The sequence below is a fragment of the Cariama cristata genome, unplaced genomic scaffold (assembly GCF_000690535.1).
Source record: "Cariama cristata isolate BGI_N322 unplaced genomic scaffold, ASM69053v1 scaffold11970, whole genome shotgun sequence".
Lineage (NCBI taxonomy): Eukaryota > Metazoa > Chordata > Aves > Cariamiformes > Cariamidae > Cariama > Cariama cristata.
Window position 1 is genome coordinate 18,487 of NW_009595299.1, and position 23,269 is coordinate 41,755.

General features: G+C 38.0%; 1 protein-coding gene across 1 annotated transcript in view; it reads right to left on the reverse strand.

The window, feature by feature from the left end:
• Nucleotides 1–23,269, reverse strand: part of MEGF10 (multiple EGF-like-domains 10) — a gene marked incomplete at its 5' end in the record, with an annotated part of 61,118 nt that overhangs the window by 12,931 nt on the left and 24,918 nt on the right. Inside the window, 7 exons of the mRNA XM_009701589.1 lie at nucleotides 2,184–2,312; nucleotides 2,686–2,820; nucleotides 5,062–5,208; nucleotides 14,688–14,790; nucleotides 17,953–18,116; nucleotides 20,521–20,641; nucleotides 21,465–21,639. Coding sequence (XP_009699891.1) covers nucleotides 2,184–2,312; nucleotides 2,686–2,820; nucleotides 5,062–5,208; nucleotides 14,688–14,790; nucleotides 17,953–18,116; nucleotides 20,521–20,641; nucleotides 21,465–21,639 — 974 coding nt within the window. The remainder of the gene's footprint in view (nucleotides 1–2,183; nucleotides 2,313–2,685; nucleotides 2,821–5,061; nucleotides 5,209–14,687; nucleotides 14,791–17,952; nucleotides 18,117–20,520; nucleotides 20,642–21,464; nucleotides 21,640–23,269) is intronic.

Here is a 23,269-nt window from a genome sequence, read left to right on the forward strand (position 1 = left end):
AAGAGATGCATAATTTAAAAATAGTTTTGTGGAAGTACAACACGAGTATTTCACAGGAGAGAAAAAACAGGTCAGATAGAGAAGCCTTAGCTTTATTCCTGTGTAAGCTTAAAAAGGCTGATAACTCCTTATTGTTGTGTACTGATTTGGTTGTCCAGAGACCTGCCTGAGAGCAATAAAAGCTCCTGAATCCTTTAAATGTTTGCATAATGACTCATCTACATGTGGACTTTATTTTTGCAAAGTGTTATCTTTGCCCAAATTTCACTTCATTAAGGAACACACTACGTTGTATTGAAACAAAAATACTAAGTTTGTTTTTTGTTGTTTCCACTTCAGTTGTGACTCATAATGATTTTTATTATTGTTTTGTGTTTGAAATTAGTGGTCAACTAAGAAGGAATGTAAATCACATACAGACGAAAGGTTAGAAGTTTCAAAAAGGTCGCTAGTTCCAAAAGAAATTAATGGAATCATTATTTTCCATGTGAACGAAAGGCCTTTATACAAAGCAAATAAACTTCCTCTGTTACGGTCCATGAGCACAGCCTCAATAGACGCTTCCATTCATATTGCTGGCACCATTTTCTTGTCATTGATTCAGTGACTAAGTCCCTCCTCCTCCTAAATACCCCTATTCTGCTACTCTCCCAACTACCTACTTATTTTACCATAAAAACAGGGATCTTTGTTGCTACTGGCTTACACAGGAATAGGCCCAAGATTTATTTTGGTATCATATTGAGTTGTGCATGCTAATCACTTTGCAGAATTTAGCCAGCAAAGGGGTTTTTTTTGACCAGATGTTACATTGCATTGGTACAGAGCCAGTTAACCTGGACCAGTCAAATCGTAAATGATATAAACCAATGAGGCATGTTATTAGGAAAGGAACCTCCCTGGAAACCCCAGCACAATGTCTTTTGAATTTTGACATATCAGGGTCTGGTACAGCTTCTTTTATTCATAAAAATGGGTTGACTGAAATTTTGTCATGCATGTATTTCAGACTGTGTGCATTTTGGTACCTTATGCAATTGGATATGCTTCCTGTGAGAATTTTGCTTCAGATATTTCTTTCTGGTCATTAGTAATTTGCATAGACCCAGCAAGGCATCTGGAGAATGCCTAATTATTTAATAAAATAACTCCATGAAACATAATAAAATTAGGGCTTAGCCCTTCTCCTTTTTAAGTCAGTAACAAAGTCTTCACTGAGTTTAGCATACCAAGACAACACTCATCAAGTGAGATAGAATGACACTAAAAATGTGTATGTGAAACACTTATAAAAGGAAGAAAGAGAAAAATCCATCAAGAACTTATAAACACATAAAAAAGACATAGTGAAAAATTTCTTAACAAAACGTTCAAATGTTTAACAAGAACAAGGATGGTCTTGCAGCTACAGCACTATCTTATATGTGAGAATATCTTGGCTTTGTTCCGAGCCTTGCCAGTAGCTCTCTATGCAACTGTAATAAAAAAAACCACTCTGTATTTCAGTGCCTCAGCTCCTTATTTGTAAAGTAAAGTAATACCTCTGTTATTCATAAGACTGTCCGGAGGATACAAGCCCTGGGATGTTCACACTACTACTGTGATAATACTAAATAATTACAGACAAGCAAACACAACAGGTCAAGAACCCTCTCTGCAATACAAGATTCATCAAGTCACAGATTTTTTCATGTTGGAAGAGACCTCTAGCATCACCTACTCAACATCCTACTCAAAGGATCTTCAACGATGACCATTTCACAACCTCTTCCAGGCTGGAGACTTCAGAGCCTCTCTGGACAGCTGCTATGCTTGACCACTCTCACAGTAAGGATTTTTTCTCCTGTACCTAGTAAAAGTCACCCTTGCTGCAACCTGTGAGCATTGCCTCTTGTCTTTTCATAATGCGCTTCTGAAACAAGTCTGATCCAGCTTCTCTACGACTCTTCTTTGGGCAGTGAAAATTCATCTCTCCTGTCACAAGCTCCAGCCCACTTATTAGAAAAATCATAAGGCCAATGTGTTTTTGATAGTGCTGATGAAATGCAGAAAAGTTTAGAATCATGGATTATATACCATGAAGTCCTCATTTCTGACTTAGACAAGTGTTTCTTTACCAAAGAGACTTTAAATAGACGAACGCTGATTGTTTTAAAAATAAACAAAAGAAAGCTGATACTTACGCTGAGAGCAGTCACTACCAATCCAGCCAGGGTAACACTGACAGGATCTATCAATAGGATTACATGTTCCATTATTGGTGCAGGTGCATATTCCAATGCAGTTCTTGCCAAATCTGCCACTGGGACATACTGAGAACAAGTTCTCAGAGTTAGAACTCCTTAGTAATCAGAACAAGATTGTATATTCTTTATTTGAAGGGAAAGCAACTGATATTTGGATCAAGAAACATATTACTTTGTGTAATGTTAAAGTAAGGTATTATAAATTCTGGTAAGCCCATTATACATACTCATTATACAAATAATACAAATAAGAATACAGTGGGTTTCATACTTAAGGATCAAATGTTCAAACAGCTTAAACCTGCCTAAATTCCCAAATCATAAACTGCACGTACTACAACAGAAAGTATTTTCAGTTTTATAGTTTCCACATGATGGAACGAAAATTATTACAGTGCTTTGTCTCTGCATCCCATAGACTATTCATTACAACTTATACCTTCATTACAGAGGGCTCCTGTAAATCCAGGTAAGCAGTCACATAAGCCAGTAATATGGTGGCAGGGACCACTGCTGTGTACACACTGGGGGCATGTCTGGCTGCAGCGGTGTCCATAAAATCCAGGGGAACAAACTGGAATCAGAAAGAACAAACTGTCATTGCTTCCTGCATGTTCTATACAGCCGTGAACTACTCTTCAGTGCAGTTGTTCCTGACTTTGAATTAGCTCTGCTTTCAAAATACACAAGAGTTGCAATAGTGGTTGATATTATTCATACAGTTCAATGCTTTACACTCAGGAAAGGAGATTTGCTCGTGTTTCTCAAGGGTTTACTACATTCTAGTTAGTAATGACTTAGTTGACATACTATTACTTGTCAGGTCACACTGTACTTGGGTTATGTTTGAAATGCTTATACACTTTATATATTATAGATATTTGGCTACACATTATATGTCTTCTACAACATGAATATCTTTTAAAGCATATTTGAAGAAAAGTAATTTAAAAAAATAGAGTGGATAGTTTTATCTGTAGGTGAGTAGGGTCATCTTAGACCTTGACTTCTTATGTGTTTTCTAACTTGGAATGCAAATACCCATTACTTCACTGAGAAAAACATACGTTTTCCAGTCATCCTTTCATTTCGGTACTCACTATACTCATTTTGTGGTACAGACAGCTATGCATCTCCTACCTTTTAGAGAATTTGAGACCAGAAATACAGAGTCGTCCACTTAATTTTTATGCTAAAGGCACTAGTTTCTTTAAAAAAAGAAAAAAAAAACGGAGGGGGACCAAAAAGGCTGTCGCGTAAAATCTCCTTTGTTGCTCTAATCCCTTCTGGTATTTATTTCCTGATAAATTAGATTAGGTGATGCATCAAGAGAAATACCTGTTGCATAGCAGCAATTAGCACGGAAGAAAACTAACTTGGAATCTTTTCAATATTTTAATTTCATTCCAGATTCAGTCTTTTAATTCTACGTTTGATACAAGTTGTGTGGCCAGATCTCTCTAGAGAGATTAACTTTTCCAAGTGAAACAGTGCCAAAAGGTCTTCCTGTTTACTGAAAAGGCACTTTCCGACTGGGATCCAAATTATTCTATGACTTTTGTCTTCCCAGCCTCCAGACCGTGCATCAGAGGGGCTCCAAAAGCCACCGGACTGGAAGCCTCTTGTGCAGGTTATAGGCATAGCTCCAAAAGACAGGCAACATTTTTACATGTAGTGTTACACTTAGTCTGCCTTTGGATTAACTGATTAACTGATTAACTGCAAGGCCTTCAGAGATTAGATAGTGAGAGTAATCACTGCACTTACTTAGAATTGCTTAAGGAATAGTAATACCACACTAATGTGGGATTTAGTAGTGCCACAGGCAGTCACATTCTTCAGCTTGAAATCTTGCCATTCCTGGACTGTTAGACTTCATCCTCCTCTGATTCTCCTTCTACCTTCTAGTAATCATTTCATGTTGTCTCCTGCCTTTTAAGCCTCTTTTGGAGGATGTAGTAGCATCTCTGCTTGCCCTTACTCCACTTGCTTCTTGACCATGTTTCTGGGACACCTCCTCTGAAAACAGGGCTACCCTCTAAGTGCAGAGGACTCACATTTCTCTTCTCTGAACATCTTTCCCCCACAGCTTCAACAATTCAAACTGAAAACAGCTAGACTGCTGGCAAACTGTGACAGATCTTCTTGAGGGGGTAGATACTTTGCACATCATCTTATTTTCACCTCCCTGTTTCTCGTACAATGTACCTCAGTTCATCTGTGTCTCTCTTCAACTGTATCTCTCTTTAAATTTTAAAGAGACAAAGTTTTCAAATGCAACTATGTGTACCTACGATATCCTCTACTTACTGTGAGGTCTGATCCCACTGGCCATTCTTTGCTGCTTCAAAATAAGTGTTAAAAAAGTGCAGTAATTAAGCCAATGATTCCTACCAGACTCAATGGGAAGCTAAGGCTTCTAGCTTCTGAAACTTATGCACGTTTTATTTATTTACCAAAATATGTATTACAAAATTAATGTTAGTCAATCACATTTGGAAATGCTTGCCTTTAGAATGGAATCTCCTACTAAATTTGTTTCTTAGAAAGTCATGTGCGTAACGACATCACAGCACAGTCAGTGAATAAAAGTAGAGTTGTACCATAACAAGAAGAGCACTATTAGCTGGAAACATTTGTTGATTTCAGATAACACTTATTTCTGTATATTCATACATTTTGACAAAATGTCCAATCAAGGAGTGTTTCATAGTACTTTATACTACAACTAACAAAGCGTTACGGTATTATTTCATATGTATTCCAAGTAAGGGAGGGAGAAACAGAGATTTTAAAACATTTATTTTGTCCTTACTTCTCTGACAAGTGGTGCCTCTGTATCCTGGTGCACACTCACAGATTCCATCATCTGGAGAGCAGGATGCTCCATTTTTGCAGTAACAAGACAACGAGCAATTTGGGCCCCACTGTCCCTCAGCACATACGCTGTCACAATGAATGCCTGCAACCATAAATAAACAAAACTGTCAGCCTTTGTAAAGAACTCTTATGCATAGTTAGGTTAGGTCTTTGGTCCTCAGAGGACTCATTTTTAAAACACAGCTCACAAAACCTGGTTATGAAAATATCACTAACATCAGGAAAACAGAACAAGGTAAACTTGCATCTCTGCTCCTGCCTTCCCCCAAAACAGTGAATTTCTTTCATATTCCAGTTTTGATAAGATGTACATAAGGGCTGATCCTGAGTTCTGTAACAGGAAAGCGCTTCTCCAGATATACAAGGAACATAGGAGCTCTGTGGGATGCTACCTCCACGCTTCCTGTCCACCAGTACTCTAAGATCTACTAAGATGAATACAAACCTCTGAATAATACAGAGTTCCGTAATTTTCCAAGACTTGACATATATAAAAATTAAAAAAGGTCTTTCATTCCTCTCATTTTCACAACAGGTATCAATAAAGAGAATTTCAAGTAGAAAGTAATTCAAATGCAGCAAAATAATGGCTTTTGCTTCCTCCATAATGGCTGTTTCAAAACAGCAAAAGCTTATTGTCAAATTTTATGTTAGGGAGATGCATGACAAAAGGTATTGCAGAAAATTTTCCTTCTGAATGTAAAAATTCTTAAGGTCTGACATAATTTTGTGTAATAATAGGGTGTAGGACACAGAATGATTTCTAATTAGTGGTGAGCTGATTACTGCTCAGCCTCATACCAAATGGAAAAATGTAGCGCACACAAAGGGTTTCCAAACACACCATGTGAGCATTCCAAAATGCTTAGCTGCAACAGTGTTAAGGATGCTGGTCAGTCAGTGCTTTGTCTAACCATTTTTGGCACAAAACTGATTATAAAATGGGCACAACCTGAACCCTTATACATAAATCATAACACAAACCACTAATTATAATCATCCAATCAAGGCATGTTTTTTTTTCTTTGCAATGCAGCAACATTAAATATAACTTTCCTGTTTGTTTTTTCCACTATCTTCTTTTAAAAAGCATGCTGCACGTTAAATGCCAGCAGGCACCACTCTGGAACTCAGACCGTATTGTGTCTACAGTACTTTGCATTAACAATTAAGTATTATTGTAGCGCCTCTGCTGAATGAAGCCCTTTGCTAAGGGAAAAGTGGACTGAATCCAACCACAAGCACGTCTTGCTTTGTAAGTATTTCCAGCAAAATATGCCACAGGTTCACTGGCTGCCAGAGTCCTAAAAAAGCAAAACAGTTTCACATGTGACAAGAAAAAAATCTTTTAACTTTGAAGAGCAAAACCTACTGTTTGTAACAATACCGAAAAATAATTCTACTGTTTACTGATAGACGAGACTCAGAGGTGATTCCTCAACTCCTACAGCATGTGCCTTGTAAAGCTGCCTATATCCAAAGACTAACTCTCTAATTAGAGGAAGGGTGAAACTCCAGATTCTCAACTTGTTTGTTTTTCTGCAGGACAATCAACAGATTGAATAATCAAATATGTGGTTCAACAGATTGCACCAACTAATGCCAGCAAGAGAGAAAACTCTTGCCTTTTATAATCCAGTTGCTAACCAGCAGTAGACAGTACACAGGCCACCTAAAAGCCCTAACTGTACAATGATCATTGGTTAGTGGTAACCTAAACCAAAGTTATTGTCAAAAAATGAAAGGCTTCTTATATCATTACTTTTTCATTTTTGCCTGCATAGGCAATGTAATTCTCCTATTTTCATCTACATTTGAGAGGCAGTGTAGACTTGCTTCTCAGTAGCCTGGGTCAACTTTGTCATTAACTCTCTATTTGTGGGTAAATAAGATAAAAGACAGTGGTTTGATTTTGAGAGATGCTGATGCACATGAGCAGCATGAGATCACAGCATTTTTTTTAGAAACAAGACCACTTATTTCAGATGCGTAAGATTGCTCAGCCTGAGGTTCCCAAATTTGAGAACTTGGGTTTAAAGTCTGTGAAAGCACAAGTAGACACATGCAGAGCATTTCAGAATTGAGCCTAGCATTCTGTTCACATAAGTATTATCTGTCATATCACACATAGTTTCACTCAGTGAACCCTGCTAGAGAAAACATTTTTCACAGAGTCTTAATGGGTTTCAGTGGTGTTCAGTATACAATGGTCACTATTAACAAGTCAGTGGTTGCCAAGAGTTACCACAGTGCATTATCTGAGATTATGTAGACCAGTGATATACAATAACACCAGGCTCAATTATATCGTCTTGATCTGTGCACAGAGGATGCTTTATGACAGCATGGTGTCAAAGGGTGATACTAGGCACACTGGAATAGAAAAGACAATGGGCCTCATGCTGCATAAAGCTATGATACTTCAATGAATGAACAACTACCATTAAAAATGAAAAAGGAAAAAGTTCCTCCAGTACACATCAGGGAAAATTAAATTATTCATTAGGGAAAATGAAAAAATTCGCTCTTCTTTCCCACTTTCACCCCTTACGAGGAGGTAGCCAGGTGAAGAATGATATCCCTCTACTTAGCAAAGTGTATCCTAAATATCATTGAATAATAATTATGACAATATAACGTACTGAAAGAGTGCTGAATATTACCTCTGTTTCACTAGAAAAGGAATTTTATTATATTCAGTATTGATCATAAGCAAAATCAATTTCACTACTGTTTGAGTGTCAAGAAGGAATGTAGCAAAGCAGGAATACTAATTCATTTAGTAATTTATTGCATCTCTACTTATAAAAGTAGTTTTAAATCTCATTCATTCACTGTTCTTCAGATGAGTTCACAAGGCACTTAAAAATGAGAAACTAAGTTTCACATCTTATAGCTGTAAAAATCAAGTATGTGTATTCTTGAGAAAGAATAGGTTAGAAATATTAAAAGGATTAAAAAATAAAACCAGACTTTTTCAGCCTCTGATGTTTTATATGAAATTTCAGCAAAGCAAGCTACGCTTTTATAGAAAAGCTAGAAATTAGTGAGGAAAAAGAAATGTTTTCGCCTTAACTTACAAAGCAAGATTAGCCTCAGCTTTTACAACAATGGTATCAACAGTGTACTGGCTTGTGATTGCCACAATTTCAAGTGAGTATTAATCTCTTATGCAATAAAATTGTTTTTGATAAGTTTTCATGTTGATTTTGATACTGATAAGGATATCTGCGAGGAAATGTTTTTGCCAGAGCTATGGACAAAGAGCTCTTTGATGGCCTTCACAAGTTGCTAGGCAATAGCTGAATGGTCATGATAAACTTCAGCTAAACTGCTCTGAAGAAATGCTCATGCATTTAATGCCCAGTGCTTTATGCTGGGGGCCTCACATCTAAATCAGCATTCCCCCGGCATTCGTAATTGCATGAATGAAGTCAATAATTCTTTAGGGATACCAGTGTTTCAGGCCATGCTAGCAGAGTGTTTACATACTCCCTATGCTGTATTTTTAAGTCGAGACTCAATGATCCATCCAAGTCAGATCAATGGAGAGCTAATTTAGTTTAGTATTTGAAGGGGGAAAAAATCTACCAATTATTTCTTACGATCTTCCCATGCAAATTTATTATTGGACTAAGTGCTATTTTCCAGCTTATTACATTTCCATTAGTCTGATTAAAAGTTATCCAAACTTTAAAAAGAATTATTTTTCATAAAGAATGTGTATTTGCTATACAATTTATCTTCACAAAACATGGAACTTTCCAGTATAGTCTCTCAGAATTAAAACCTATTTGTATATTGGTGTACTTCCCATATGTCAGAGCTAAACTGAATATACCACAGCGTAAACAAGAGAAGGATCAAGCCCTCAAAACTTGGGAAAAACGTGGTGTCCTTAAAGCTAATGATATGGCCCAAGATCTCACCCTTCATACTTGGGAGAAACAAACACTAGATCACTTCTGTTCAAGGAACCTGAGACTTCTGATGGTGAGAATTGCTTCCCTACTTGTCTGTCAAATGACAGATAAGCAGCCCAAAGAAAGTGGAGAAACAGCACAGGAAGTGCTTCATAGGCACTACTTAGAAGTACTCTCACTGTCTTTAAGGAAAGAGAAGCACCTTGCTCCCTAGCTGATCACAGCCAGAAAACTAAATAAAAGCATCTCAAATTAAGGAGCTAATGAAAGGATCAAAGATTTTTCTCTAGAAGTTCAGACTCCTGCTTCTTTACTGCAGCAGCAGGAGAGTTTGTGCCTGCGAGTTTCACTAGGAAGCCAGCTACAAAAGCTTGTCAACAAAAACAGAGCTGTACCAGAGTTTGAAGGCATACATCAGTATCTGCAAATTTTAGTTGAAGAATCACTTTTAAGATTTCCCTGGTATCTTTTTCTGAAGGCCATACTGTTACGTACTATTATTGTTACATACTATTATCCACTCCGGTGGTGCTCTTCTTTTCACCTACCATATTTTAAGTAGCCACAAGAAAATAATACTATTCCTTTTCTTACCTTCTTGATAGGCAGAAAATAAATGTACTTAATCTATTGATTTAAAGTCCTTCTTCTAAAAGAGTCGTGTTTCTTCCACATAAAGACCCACCCCAACACATAGGCAAGAGAGATACAGACACAGTGAAGTCCAGACATAGAGCAGGCCAAACTTCTTACTGAAGAATTCGTCTTCCTATGTTTGGAAAGTAAATATGCCATTTATCATGATACAGTGCCCCCATATGATTTCATTTTGTGGCACACTGAATATTCATCACAATGGGACCTCATGCTTCAGGAGCCCAGGGGAAATCAGCCAAGGCGGAGGGAAACCCATGTTCTGGCAAGAGGTTCTCAGCTTAGGAGCACCAGGGTGCCAGCACCATGCACGCTGTTCCAGCAGCAGCAGCTCATTTCTCAGTCTTAAGGTGAGGGAGACCCATGACAGTACTCTTTTATCACAGAATCACAGAATTGATTTGGTTGGAAGAGACCTCTGGGATCACTGAGTCCAACCTTTGCCCTAACATCACCATGTCAACTAGACCATGGCACTAAGTGCCATGCCCAATCTTTTCTTAAACGCCTCCAGGATGGTGACTCCACCACCTCCCTGGACAGCCCATTCCCATACCTAACCACCCTTTCTGTGAAGAAATGCCTCCTAATTCCTAGCCTGAACCTCCCCTGTCGCAGTTTCAGACTATGCCCTCTTGTCCTGTCACTAGATGCCTGGGAGAAGAGGCTGACGCCCACCTAGCTACAACCTCCTTTCAGGTAGTTGTAGAGTGCGATCAGGTCTTCCCTCAGCCTCCTCTTCTCCAGGCGAGAAGCCTCCTTTCTTCTACATAGGAGGGGAAAAAAGTGTGTGCACATTAAAAGCTAAGGAACAAGTGAGAGTTCTAGTTCGTGCTTCCCAGGGGACCCGGTTATTTGCATCAGTGGGGTGGGTGTCAGATGACAGGCCTCCCTGTTATAATCCAGCAACAAATGTGCCTCTTAGAAATAATGTCAGGAGCACATGGAAAGACACAGCACTTCCTCGCAGAAACAACACATCTGGTGATGGGCAATCTGACTAGTGTCAGCAGGTGTCCAGCACAGCAAAAAGTCACCAACACCCTATCTCCTGTAGCATATGGGTGAATACTATGCACGCTGGTAAAACGTAGGCTGATATTACTGCATCTGTCTTTTCCATAAACCAATGCTATTGTTTTGGTACAGATAGCAGACTAGTGGTATTTCATAATCCCTGGCACTGCATAACCTTTAAATTGATTTTAAAAATAACAAATGTTGTATCAGTATGACATGACATTTCTTCACAAACAGAAAGGTCCAGCAGAACTGCACCCAAGAACGCACAACAGTAATGTGTTATCAGTAACACCCACATTACTGTAATACAGTTATAAACAGTCTGGAGAAACACTTTTTCCCTTTTTTACAATGCTTTAATGCAAAATCTTCAGTTTGCAAGAATATGAATCCTCTAATCTTTTAGGCAATTTTGAAAAATTGTATTTTGACAGCTGCTTGCAGAACAGATAAGATTAAGGGATGAAATTAACAGTTTACCATGGTGCTTGCTGGATTGTGGTCATTGAGAGAAGCAGTAGAGGTGGCTCTTTAACGGAAGTTAATGTAAATTTTGGTATAAATTATTAGGAGAATTAATTATCATTACCTATTGGGGGAGTACATTTTCTGCGTCTTTCCTCTGCTTTCTATTTTAATGGTTCTTACTCTTTTCCACTGTCTAGCTATTGCACTCTCTCCAAATGGAGAAAAGTTATTTATAAGATACAGTGAAAACGTCAAGGGACGAGAGCATTTGGGGCAGACATCATCCTCTGCGTGGGCGGATGTTTCTTCATTGTGCCATCCTGTCATGTGGCTCCTGGAACGTGATGGAATGGTCAGATTGCCAGGAAAAAAACATCACCTTTAACTCTTGCTTTTCTAGACAGAATTAAACTGCTGTATATTGCTGTAAACTACACATGGGGTAGAATTTCTAACAGGAGTCCTATAAACGAAGTCACTTTTGTTTAGGATGAAAAATCTAAGTATCCTCCTAGGCAACAGAACCTAAATTAAAAACAGAAACCCTAAATTAAAACAAAACCTAATTAAAACCAATTTTAATTATTTCTTGAGTTTTATAACAGCTCATGACAACACAATAGTCAATAACTAAACTTACACTTTTGTTCATAACTAGGACCTAAGAAGCAAAAGATAATACTTTGGGCATGTTAAAAAAAAAGAAAAAACTACTTAAAAAAACTAAAACGTATGGCATCTTATTATTGACCTAATGCTCGGCAGCAGCTATATCTTGAGAGTAAACTAAAGGGTAGCATGTTAGCTAGGATGCCCTTTGGTACATGACAATAGCAGTTATGCCCACTTCAGCAGCTCAGAGCTCCCTCACTACTCGAGGGAGCATGCACTCTGTACCAGTCAAGTGACCCCCCTCCTTGTGCAGCACGTTTCCTGTTCCCCAGTATGTTGGTACAACTGTGTCATCCAGCAAGGGAAAAATCTTCCACTCTTCATTTATTTCTGCAAAGTTATATAAACTATTCCCTCTGATGAAATTCCCTCTGGAAAGTGCAGACAACTGCTCCATTCACAGGGTTGAGAAAAATATTACATTTAAAATATCTTCGGACACTTTATGTTATTTTGGTGGCATCAAAACATTTGGGGAAGCTTACCTTGCATTCATCAATTTATTCTTGTTGAAAAAGAAAAAAGACTCACAAGTTCACATCTTTAAGCTTCTTCAAATATATTTATTTTTTAACACTACCTTCCCAATGGTTTTTAAACAACTAAATCCTTCATATGGGTTAGATAAGCATTAGACTGATTCAAAAGCAGTTCCTCCCTCTCTCTGTTTTTTTTGGTAGGTAATACTAACCACCAAAAACTAGTAACTCTGATGGTTACTTTAACAAATGTAACAGGAAAAAATCTAAGCTATTCTAACATAAGTTGTTGCATCTTAGTACCTTCCTATATTTTCACAAATCCTCCATCTGTTTCTCCACCTATTATGCATACAAACATGTATATAACCTCCCTTCTTAATCCTACAATTTAACGCTATCTCTGCAATGTAACATTACAGTACAGCTATTTGGGAACCTGTTTCTAAAGAACTCTCTCCTTTTTTTAATCATTCTAAATATAAGTATCTACACAAAGACCAGATTCCTCATGGGTATTGCTCTGACATGTGAAGTGTGGGAGGAGGATTTTTCCAGACACTGAATATAAAGCAAACTATGCCATTTATGTTATATTGTGTGTCTAGACATCACCAACATGTTGAAACCAGTCTGTTATACACGCTGTTGTGATTACATCATCCAGGGACAGATACTCAATTTTATTTACAATCACTCTTGAAGTCTCTTTCTAGTGAAATCTTTCTCCTTTCTAAACATGAAGACAAAATAAGATTTCCCTAAAGGCACAAATATTGTCATCTTTTCAATACCTGAGTTCAAGCACAGTCAAGGTCTGTGCTGTCTGAAGCCTTTGTGGCATCCCAGGTTAGTTATATCACACTGGCTAGATAATTTTTACATGTTAGAAAAAGTTAGAAAAAGTTGCTAGATTTTTAGTATGGCCTTTCAAAACTACGTATTTTAATCTGGCCCTTCCTGCCCAGGTCTGTATCCCCTACAGACTTCCACTTCTTACTCCCCCATAACTATAAAATTCATGCTCATCTGAATGGCAAGTAGGAAAAACACCAGGTAAGCTGTAATCAACTACAACTAATCAACCTGAACTGCAGACACAGAGTATTAATGCACTTTGAACAAAATGCCTGTGATCCATCTACAGAGCTAGGAAAAAAAAGCATATAAAAATCAAAGTTTGGGAAAAAACTCAGTAAAGACTGTATCTGAGGAAGTCATAAACTCTACACAAACTTCCGTGAGCACAACGATTTGCTAAACTTATCAAATAAATGACCTACTGCAGATTGTCTGCTCACCTCCATCTACTATGTCTGGAAGCACCAGAGAAAAAAAAGAGAACAATTATATCATGAACCTACAAGTCAATTGGGAAAAATATGAACTTATAAATGAGTGGATAATAAATAATACTACGTTATACCTGAAATCACAAAAAACCCCTCCTTTCTTTTCACACCAGAAACATGCTTTTTTCATTTAAGGTGGGTTTTTCATGCTGACTTCTCATTATTAAACAGAAGGAGTCTGTACAGACAGGTGACAAGAAATGTGACCCTTGCAACACTACAGTATCACAGTGAGACACAAAGTCCAGAACACTCTGAGAGGGGCAAACTTACAGTGTCAATTAATCCTTATTGGAGATGGAAGAGTTTTCCCAACACTTAGAGCTCAGAAATCTACAGGAGAACAAAATCTACCTCCTACAGGTAAAGGGAACATTTCATGAGAGCTTGCCTTCTGCATAGTTTCATCATGTTTTAAAAAAAAATCTTGCTTTCCACAAACAAGACAGTGCAACAACAGCATCTAACACAAATTTTGATGAATAATTATATATATATATAGTTCTTAAAATGGCAATGAAAATGCCGGAGAAACTGTGAAAAAAGTGCAACAATTTTCATACAGATCAAAATACATGTAGAGAAACTTATTTTTTTCAAAAGTTTGAGAAACTCAAATGGTAGCACAGCTTCTGCATGATTTATCCACTTTTTGGCTGCCTAAGCAAAGCTTTCTGACTTCCTGGATGTGATGCTTTACCTACCAAAGCTGCCAGCACAACCTTGAATATTTACAGCTATTCACCACTTTCATAAGGAAATATATTGTGGAAGTGCCCAAGTTTTAAGATTTCCCCAGTTTTCTGCAGGTCCCATGCTTGACAAATTTTCCAGACCTGTGAATCACAGAGTGAACACAGCAGCCACAGAACTGGCTCTTTTCTCCTTCCAACCACACGTACTCCTCCTCTACCCACAAAACCGAAAGGCAAGACCAAGTCCCACCATAGTGAAAACTCTCATTGTCTTTCATGACCATCTCTTTTGTACCTGACCATCCCGGTAAACAGCGACAGTAACCCGTGGTGGGATGACAACCATCTGCATGGCTGCAGTCACAGCGTTCAGCACAATCCATACCATATGTGCCGTCCTGTGGCAACAAAAAAAAAAACAACTCAGAGAGGATATCAACTGGGAGTTAGAGAAGAACCAGTTCTGGCCAGTCCTGCCTCAAAAAGCAACCACAAATCTCTCCTGAATCCATAATTTGCTTTCTTAATATAAAACCCTTCTGCATTTTGGAACATTTTAGCATCCTACATTTTCACTTTTTCATTTAAGAGGGGAAGATAATGAATTAATTACACTTACTTGAAAAATCTCAGACTAATGGACCTGGAGAGAGTGATTCAGAACACAGTAACCTACACTATTAGAGGCTGCAATGAAAGCTTTCTTGTACTACCCCTCTAATTTCCCTTACAGCTGACGTCATACTCCAGGACCTGGTGGTCCCTCGACAGGAAAGCAATTCAGGCTCCTTTCTGCCTCAGACCTTGAGCTATCTATGTATTGGCCAAAAAGGATATTACATAAATTCCATAATTTCTAAAAAAGAGTACTAAAACATTAGATTAAAATATATCTTCAGTGTGAAGCTGATTGCATAAACAATGCAAACTTTATCTCTTTTGATTAAAAATCCTCCCCTCCGCACTACAGCATACACTATGTTAAAAAGAGAAGCTCCTTGGCTATGAGACAGTACACAGAACAAAATTATTTTTTGGCCATGGAACATTTTTTGAACCAACAAGAAAGATTAAAGTTAGAAGTTGGACACCTCTCTTGGTGTATTCAGCTGTGCCAAAAGAGCACAACTGATTTTCATGGAACTAATCTAAACATTTGAATTTTTCTGCTTCTTCCATGGAAGGTGGCACATACATTTGGGGGTAACTCCATACAAAATCAATCTGAAAAACTGAAAAGAGCAAAATCTTTACAATTGCATTCTCAAAACAAGGCAAAGTACAACAGTAAATTGATCTTAAAGAAGAAGTGTCAAAACAAATTTGAAAACATGGAAAAAAGCCAGTATAATTCAAGGTAATACTTCTGGGGTTACCCACAGCAAAGGCAAAAAAAGGAAAAAACATGTCAAGTTTAAAACCCAATCATTTAAATTCCAGGCTAAAAATTGGTCTCAGTCACATTAAAAATCAGAATAAAACCTGTATAAAAATTCATCTGCTGTTCTTTGATGTTCATGCCTACATTTCTACCAAGTTCCACAGAATTTAGCTATTCAATTCCCAGCCTTTCAACTCTAAAGTAGAACAAAATCTTACATTACTTGAGTATAAGGAACCTTTTTCTCATCTCAACAATACATTTTTATATTGAGAAAAAAAAAGAATAAGCATTTCCTTTGCATATAAACAGATTTGGAAAGAAAGGAAATCCTCAAATATGTTGTTGAAAAGTGGTATTTTAGTCTTCTATGTGTTTAGACCGAAGTCCAAACTTCAGACGAATCTTGAGTAAAAATCTGGGCAGTGATACTAATTTTATGAAGTTACTGAAACAAATTGAAATACACTGATTTAAATAAACTCTCTGCTCAAACAAGAAAAAAATTCAGATAACACTGGACACACTTGAGTTAGTTTTGTATTTATTCTCCTGCTGTGGAATTTTGAGGCAGAATATGCATTTGAAATATGTAAATGCTATGGACATAATTTGCCACAGACAGAGAGAGAGAGAGAGCATGCAAGACAATGCTAAACTATCTGATATAGAAATGCTTTTAAGCATTATTTTGCTAAATTTGGAACAGTGAAGCAAATGCTACGAAACAATACCTATCTTTTCTAATAAGTTAATTTTGGAAGAGCTAATGGAGCTTGGGAGATCTCATCATCCTTCAGACTCAGACACTAAGTGATAAACAAAGTTGCTTTAGAAAAAAGAAAAATTAGTCTTCTGATGGAGATGCATTGTTGGAAAGACTGCATAAACGTGCACAGATGGTAGTCGAATCAGCCTTCCAGAATATTTAAGAATTTGTTTGCCACTTCACTCACTGTATCAGTGTATGCTATACCTCATCTTAAAACCAAAAACAACCCCCAAAAAATCACTTCTGAGTATTCTGAGAGTCGTTCAACAGAACAAATTTTCATTCAAAACAGAGGTATGGTTTCCAGTCTTACAGTGTAGCTCAGCTACTCCTGTCATGTTATTGCTCACTAGAGCTATTCCAAACTGACAGAAGCTTGAATGTGATACAAGAGGGCAATTTACAAGCTTTATGTTCAGTTCAGGTGATTCCTTCACAATTATATTACCAACAGCCTGCTATGCAGATAGTATTGCAAAAGTGAAGAAAATACAGTGGAGAGGAAAAGGAGAGCAGAAAAAAGTTTAAAAGTAAAGCTTGTTAAAAATTTCCAGGAAAATCAAAGTCCATCCTTGGAAAAGATGGACTCCAGAAAACCCCATTTTTCATAAAATACCTCATTTTTCTGTCCCTGAAATGTAACTGAAATCAAACAGTTACATAATAAAACAATTCAGTTTTGAATTTTGCCATTTTTTAAATTTCAAAATTATATATTTTTATGGCTTCCCCAAATTACAGATTACACGGTAGAACAGAACTGATGAGATACGTGCCTTTGTCAACACAATGATTTCTAATTTTGCAGTTTTCAGTCTGGGAAGTAGTGGAAGTCAGAGCCCCAATAGAAAGGGAAAGACCTGTCATGGGACTGGGTAGTAAGACTGCCTTCTCATGTCTGACTGAGGAGGAATGGAAGTTCTTTATTAATTCATACTGTACCACAGATAAAAGCTAATTTAATTAAAATTATGTTGTTTGATGTGGAATATATTTTTGGTACATTTTTTCTCTCATCATTTTTACTTAAAGTAGTTTAACAGAAGCAGTTTGGATAGCATTTGATGCTGATAGAGACGGAAAAAATTGGTTCCATGTTTTTCAACAAATTCTAAAGGAGCTGGTGACAAGTTTGAGGTCCAACTTCAAAGTATGAAAGCAGAAAAAGTGTTCATCTTTGCATCTTCATTTTGGTAGTCATTTTTTGTGTTCTTTGGTGTGCTGCACAGCAGAGTTCTTCCAGAAGAACTGTCAGTGCATGTCCCTGATCTTGAACCCAGTCGTATAAGGGCTACCAGGTGCAGTGCTCCTTAGGGGCTTATCCCTGTGAAATCAGAAGAATGACAGGAGTGTCCCCCTGCCCAGTATTATCCTACAGTGCAAAATTCAGTAAAATTATTAAACTACCTGGCAAGGGAGTTCGCATTTTTGTCCTCTCCAGCCCGGGGCACAGGTACAGGTTCCATCCAGCGCATTGCAAGCCCCTCCATTAAGACACTGGCAAGTTAAATTACAGCCAAGGCCCCAGGTACCGCTGGGACAATTTATTGAGCAATCTACACCATGCCAACCTGCCAAAAATAAGAATTAAAGTGACAAATTAATCAGTTTTTTTCCCCCATTCTTCTCTGAGAATATGTTTCCCTCCTCCTACCGTGTAGCATCTCTTGGAGATGCACACTATCGTGATAACATTAACTACAGGATAGGATCAACAGTTTCAGCTGAGAACTTGTCCAGGTTTGAACAAAGGTGCTCAAGGGCACCTTGTAACATCTGTGCACAGCACACATTTGCAGATGGGTGCCAACATAAAAAAGCAATTGATGGAAGATATGAAATGAAAACTAAGACACCTTGAAATTACGCTAAGAAGCACTAAACTATGCCAAAAGTTTTAAGGAATAGCCTGAAAAAAAAAAAAGAGGAGTATTTTCCCTAGACTTAAGCTGCTGCTTTCATAATTCTTCCACCTGTGTTCAATACAGACAGTTCCGCAATATGGTTTTAACGGAAATCTTAGACACAAAAAAAAGAGAAAACATAAAAGTAGTGCATAAGTTGGATTTCTCCAAGGATAGACAGAAGACCTTTTAGATTATTTCTATACTTCTCTCCAAATACAAAAAATTGTAATGGAAAATGATTCTAAAATGCAGCATTCACCACTGATTATGCCCAATAGCAATGATTCACAGACTGTGCACTGGATAGACAGAACTGTAAATAGATTTTTTAAAATGTGATCATCTATTGGATACAAGAGAAACGGCATGAGCCAGCCATATGTTATCATCAGCAATGACACAAGCCAAGTTTCTAATTTTGTACCTTGTTTACAGTAAGCGAAGGGAAAAATAATTCTGCACTGAGCCTAATCAATAGACTACGCAAAACACATATATTGAAACGAAGCTGCCTCGTGCCCTGGATTGATAACTTTGAACTTAGGGGTCATTTCAGGAAAAAATGTTATACTATACTAGCTAGAAAATTGAGACACTTTCTCTCAAGGGTCTTTCCAGGTCTTTCCAATATTTATAATATTCCAGAGATACTTATATATCCTCTTCTCTTCATTTACATGACAAGTATCTGGGTTTAGTTTAATTTCACCATTTGCTGTCCTTTTTCATCCTAGTATGACTAAAACTGCATGATGCACAAGAAGACAGGATTATGCATGACTCAATTAATAGTTTTTCTCCTCATAACCTAGCTACTTAGCAGTACCTACTTAGCTACTTTAACAGAGTTAAATGTGCTCCGCTCTCTTTGACAAGAGCAGAAGCTGGAAACTCTCCCTGTTTGCTACACAAATGATTTCATTGTATCAGTCCCTGACAAATTTAGTGGCTATTTGTCTAGGTAACTTTAACACTCCTCTTGGACTCTCAACCTTGGTGTATTTTTGGAAAAACATTTTTAGATGGGGGTGTCTACAACACAGGCTGGGCACAGAATTTGCTTGGGAGCATTCAAAGACCTGCCCTTCTCTTCTCAGCAATCCAGCATCACAGCTGAGAGATGTTGGACTTTAAAGCCTTCCTCACAGCAGAAGTGAAAAAAGAGAACAGGTGTATTGCAAGAGTGGATCTTTAAGTGGAATTTAGTAGCATATTTTGGGTTGAACACGAACACCATGTGGACCTCTAGACCTTTACATGGAAAAAGATCTCTGCAGAACCAACACTGCAGGATATCTGAGTTATCTTTGTTCCAACCAAAGGCATGTACTACTGGGAGATGGAAAGGTGGGTAGGTACATACAGTTTCTGGTGGAGGTACACTGAGCATCAAAACTACTTTTGAGAGGAGAAAGCCAGGCAGAGGGGTCAAGGAGCATGAGTCCACTCACACTAATACTGGGAGATTCAGAAAGTTTCTCGTGAAAGCAGGGAACAGTGGAGGGCGTAGGCTGCAGCAGTGATTAGGCAAGGTTTGGTCAGAGAATTGCTGAGAAAAAGAGTATTCGAACAGCAAAAATTGCCAGTATATATGAACATCGGCGCTAAACTGGCAGGAAGCAGTCTGTGCCTCTGTGATGCTGATGGAAGTGAGGGTGGCAGCCAGAAGTGGTGCTCACCCAGGCTGAGGGGAAACTGAGTTACGTATTTTGAGTAGGAAGGCTGACATCAGATAAATGGCATGCCAGTAGTCGTTGTAGCAGACCATCGCACTGCCACAAGAGACAAGTGGTGGCTCACCTCATGGTAAACAGTAGTAATTCACGCAGCCACAGTATCCAGCCCACTGAGAACTGTGTCAAGGAAACACGAACACGAGGTACATGTACTCTTCACCAAGCAGATGTTTTCATAGTTTTTCAACTCCCAGAGCAGCAGAAGCATAAAGTATCTTGCGACATGGCCTTCAAGGTGGTTCACTTTTCATTAAGTTTCTTTCTTCTCTACTCAAAAACTCAATTTCATTTTACGATCACAGAGAAAGAAAATTAATCTGAAGGACACTTACCTGCTTTACAGGCACAAGAACCATCTACTGGTGAACAGATAGCTTCGTTTTTGCAGTTGCACACAGATGAACAGTTTACTCCGTATGTCCCCGGAAGGCAAGGAGTACCACAAGCAGCACCCTGAATTATACAAAAACAAAGTCTAAGAACTATTTGAGGAGGTTCAGACAATATAACTAATACATGACCTAGACTGACCCAGGTGCTACAAAAGCCAGAAAACATACAGCCCATGACTGTCCTAGGCTGTCACTAAGTTATCCTGATTTAAGGCCGAGGGAGTCCTTCATGTCTACAGCAAGCATTAGTTTTCTATCGGTTGCTGTGAGAGCTCAGGTCACATAGCTAACAGCCCTTGGTTAGATGAAGGGACAGTATTTTCAGTAATAAAGAAGCCCTTTATGAAACCAAAACTCAGTAAGACAGCAGTTTAATGGAAAAAAATTAATTTGAAGTTTTCAAAGTTATTATTCCTAGAAGAACAGTCATACTGTAAAATGTTTTCTATGTTGGATTAGCATCCAATGCTCAGGTAACAGCAAACATGTGAAAGCTGCAGAATAATCTGTCATGAACTGTAAAAACAAATGTCTTTGTCCAGAGTTTCTCTGGATGGAGCATAAGGAGTTGGTGCAACAAGATAATGACTGAAACCTATCATTCCTCCTTTTATTTACACCTCAACAGTACACCCTCATTCTTGTCAATGTCTTATAAAGCAACTAACTTTTCTTTCTTAAAATGGCTTCATTTCAGTACTGAGAACCAATCATAAATTTTTGCCTTTTCAGGGTCTTGCCTTATAGCACACCCAGTGGTACCTAAATATCCTTACCTCTCTTTTACTGTGAGGGAGAAAGGACACTCTGGTATCTTGAAGAATCTGGCACTTAACTAAAGGCAGTGGAGTCAAAAATGAACTGTGAAAGTGAGACTTATTTACCTTAAATCCAGGGGCACAGGTGCATTTTCCAGTCACACTGTCACAGTCAGCACCATTTTGGCAGCTGCAGATCTGCTGACATGACTCGCCATAGAATCCTGGGGAACACGTCTCATTGCAGTAGAGCCCAGACCAGCCAGGCTTGCAGGAGCATTCCCCAGACATAGGGTGACAGCTGCCAGGAGGGGATAAAAGGATAAATAATTCGGGACTAAACATGACATCAATTTTTTTTTTTTTCCCAGAGAACAAAATGCTGTTACAGATAGGTTGCATAAAGGACCTTGCATGCTATGTGTAGAGATGGTTTTATGCCCTAAATCACAAAGCAAAGGGTTCTGTATATGTATATATAAATGCATGTCAATTGAGATAAGAAATGTAACATCATACAACATACAGACATTTTACCATGACATGGAAAGAAAAGAAGAGGTATCACTTTCCTATAGCTTGTTGACAAGAAACCTATCTGAAACACAGTTTTTACCATAAAATAGATATCGATGGTTGCAGATATTAAGGTGATGAAATCATTACATTCCCCAAAATGTATTGTTAGGTTTCCACTCCAAGTACAATAGGATCATTTTTGTAACACTGCCCAAACTCGGCAGCATATTCTCTGAGAAATACGAAGCTTCGGTAAAATGGCGTGGCATCCAACACAAATAATAACACAGGACCCAATGACTACCAAGTATGCTCTTTTCTTTAAACTGTTAGTTGAAAAGAGGACAACTGGCATCTTTTCAGGAATGATACAAAATCATTTACATTGGGAAGAAGTCAGATATACCACCAGAGCAGTGACCTTTTGGAGAGTATTTCCCCTATGTTGGCCATACCTGGTGGCAGACCAGCTGTCCCTACCTGGAACAGCAGTTTCATTGAAGAGCCAGTCAGACAGCTGTTGCCTCATAACAAATGGACATCATCAGCTGTGCAAAGATATATGTGCTGGAAAAGTGGACACAATGGGGTACTCTGTAGCACTCTGGCAGACAAGGACTTGCTTAATTCTCACCAAAGGAAAGCCTTAATATCCAAATCCAATATATTTACAATGGGAAGACTGTTTAAAGATATTTGTCTGCCACTGATTGAAGTGAAGTTCCTTTAAGTGTGCTGGAAAAAAACGTGCCTTCGTCCAGACGCATTAAATGACCCGTGACAAGAGCCTGATTTTGCAAGATTTGCTGATTCCTTGTGTGGGGGTGTGTTTGAAATAAAGTATTTTTCTGACCATTTGAAAGTTTGAAAATATACCTATTGCATTTTTAGGTGCTATAACATAACAACGTTCTTTGAAAAAGTTGCAACATAACAAGGGAATGCAATATTACTCTTGTCAAACTAAGAGTTTACTATTGCCAAATACAACCAATTGACAACATACCACTGATCAAGGAAAGTATGAATTATAAAGGTTACAATGTCATTATATATTCTGCTGTCTATATATTATGGCATACACTACAACATCATAAGAATTTGGAGGTCTTGAAGATATTAAAATCTCTTTGACAGTATTAAGCTGGTTTACATAAAGTGAGAGGAAAGGTCTTTTCAATTATCTTTTCAATTAAATGGTATATGCAGAAATGGTCTAAAACTCATGGTGTTCATAGTCAACAGTCCTGGCTACTTCTTCAGTTATAAGTATATCTGGCATGAAATAAGTTGAAATGAACTATAGTCATATAAAATACATGCAAAACTATGAAAACACATGATGCAGCAAGATAATCAGGTTTGTCCTCTACTCCTAACTTCCTGTAAGCACCCAGTGGCATTTTGGATCC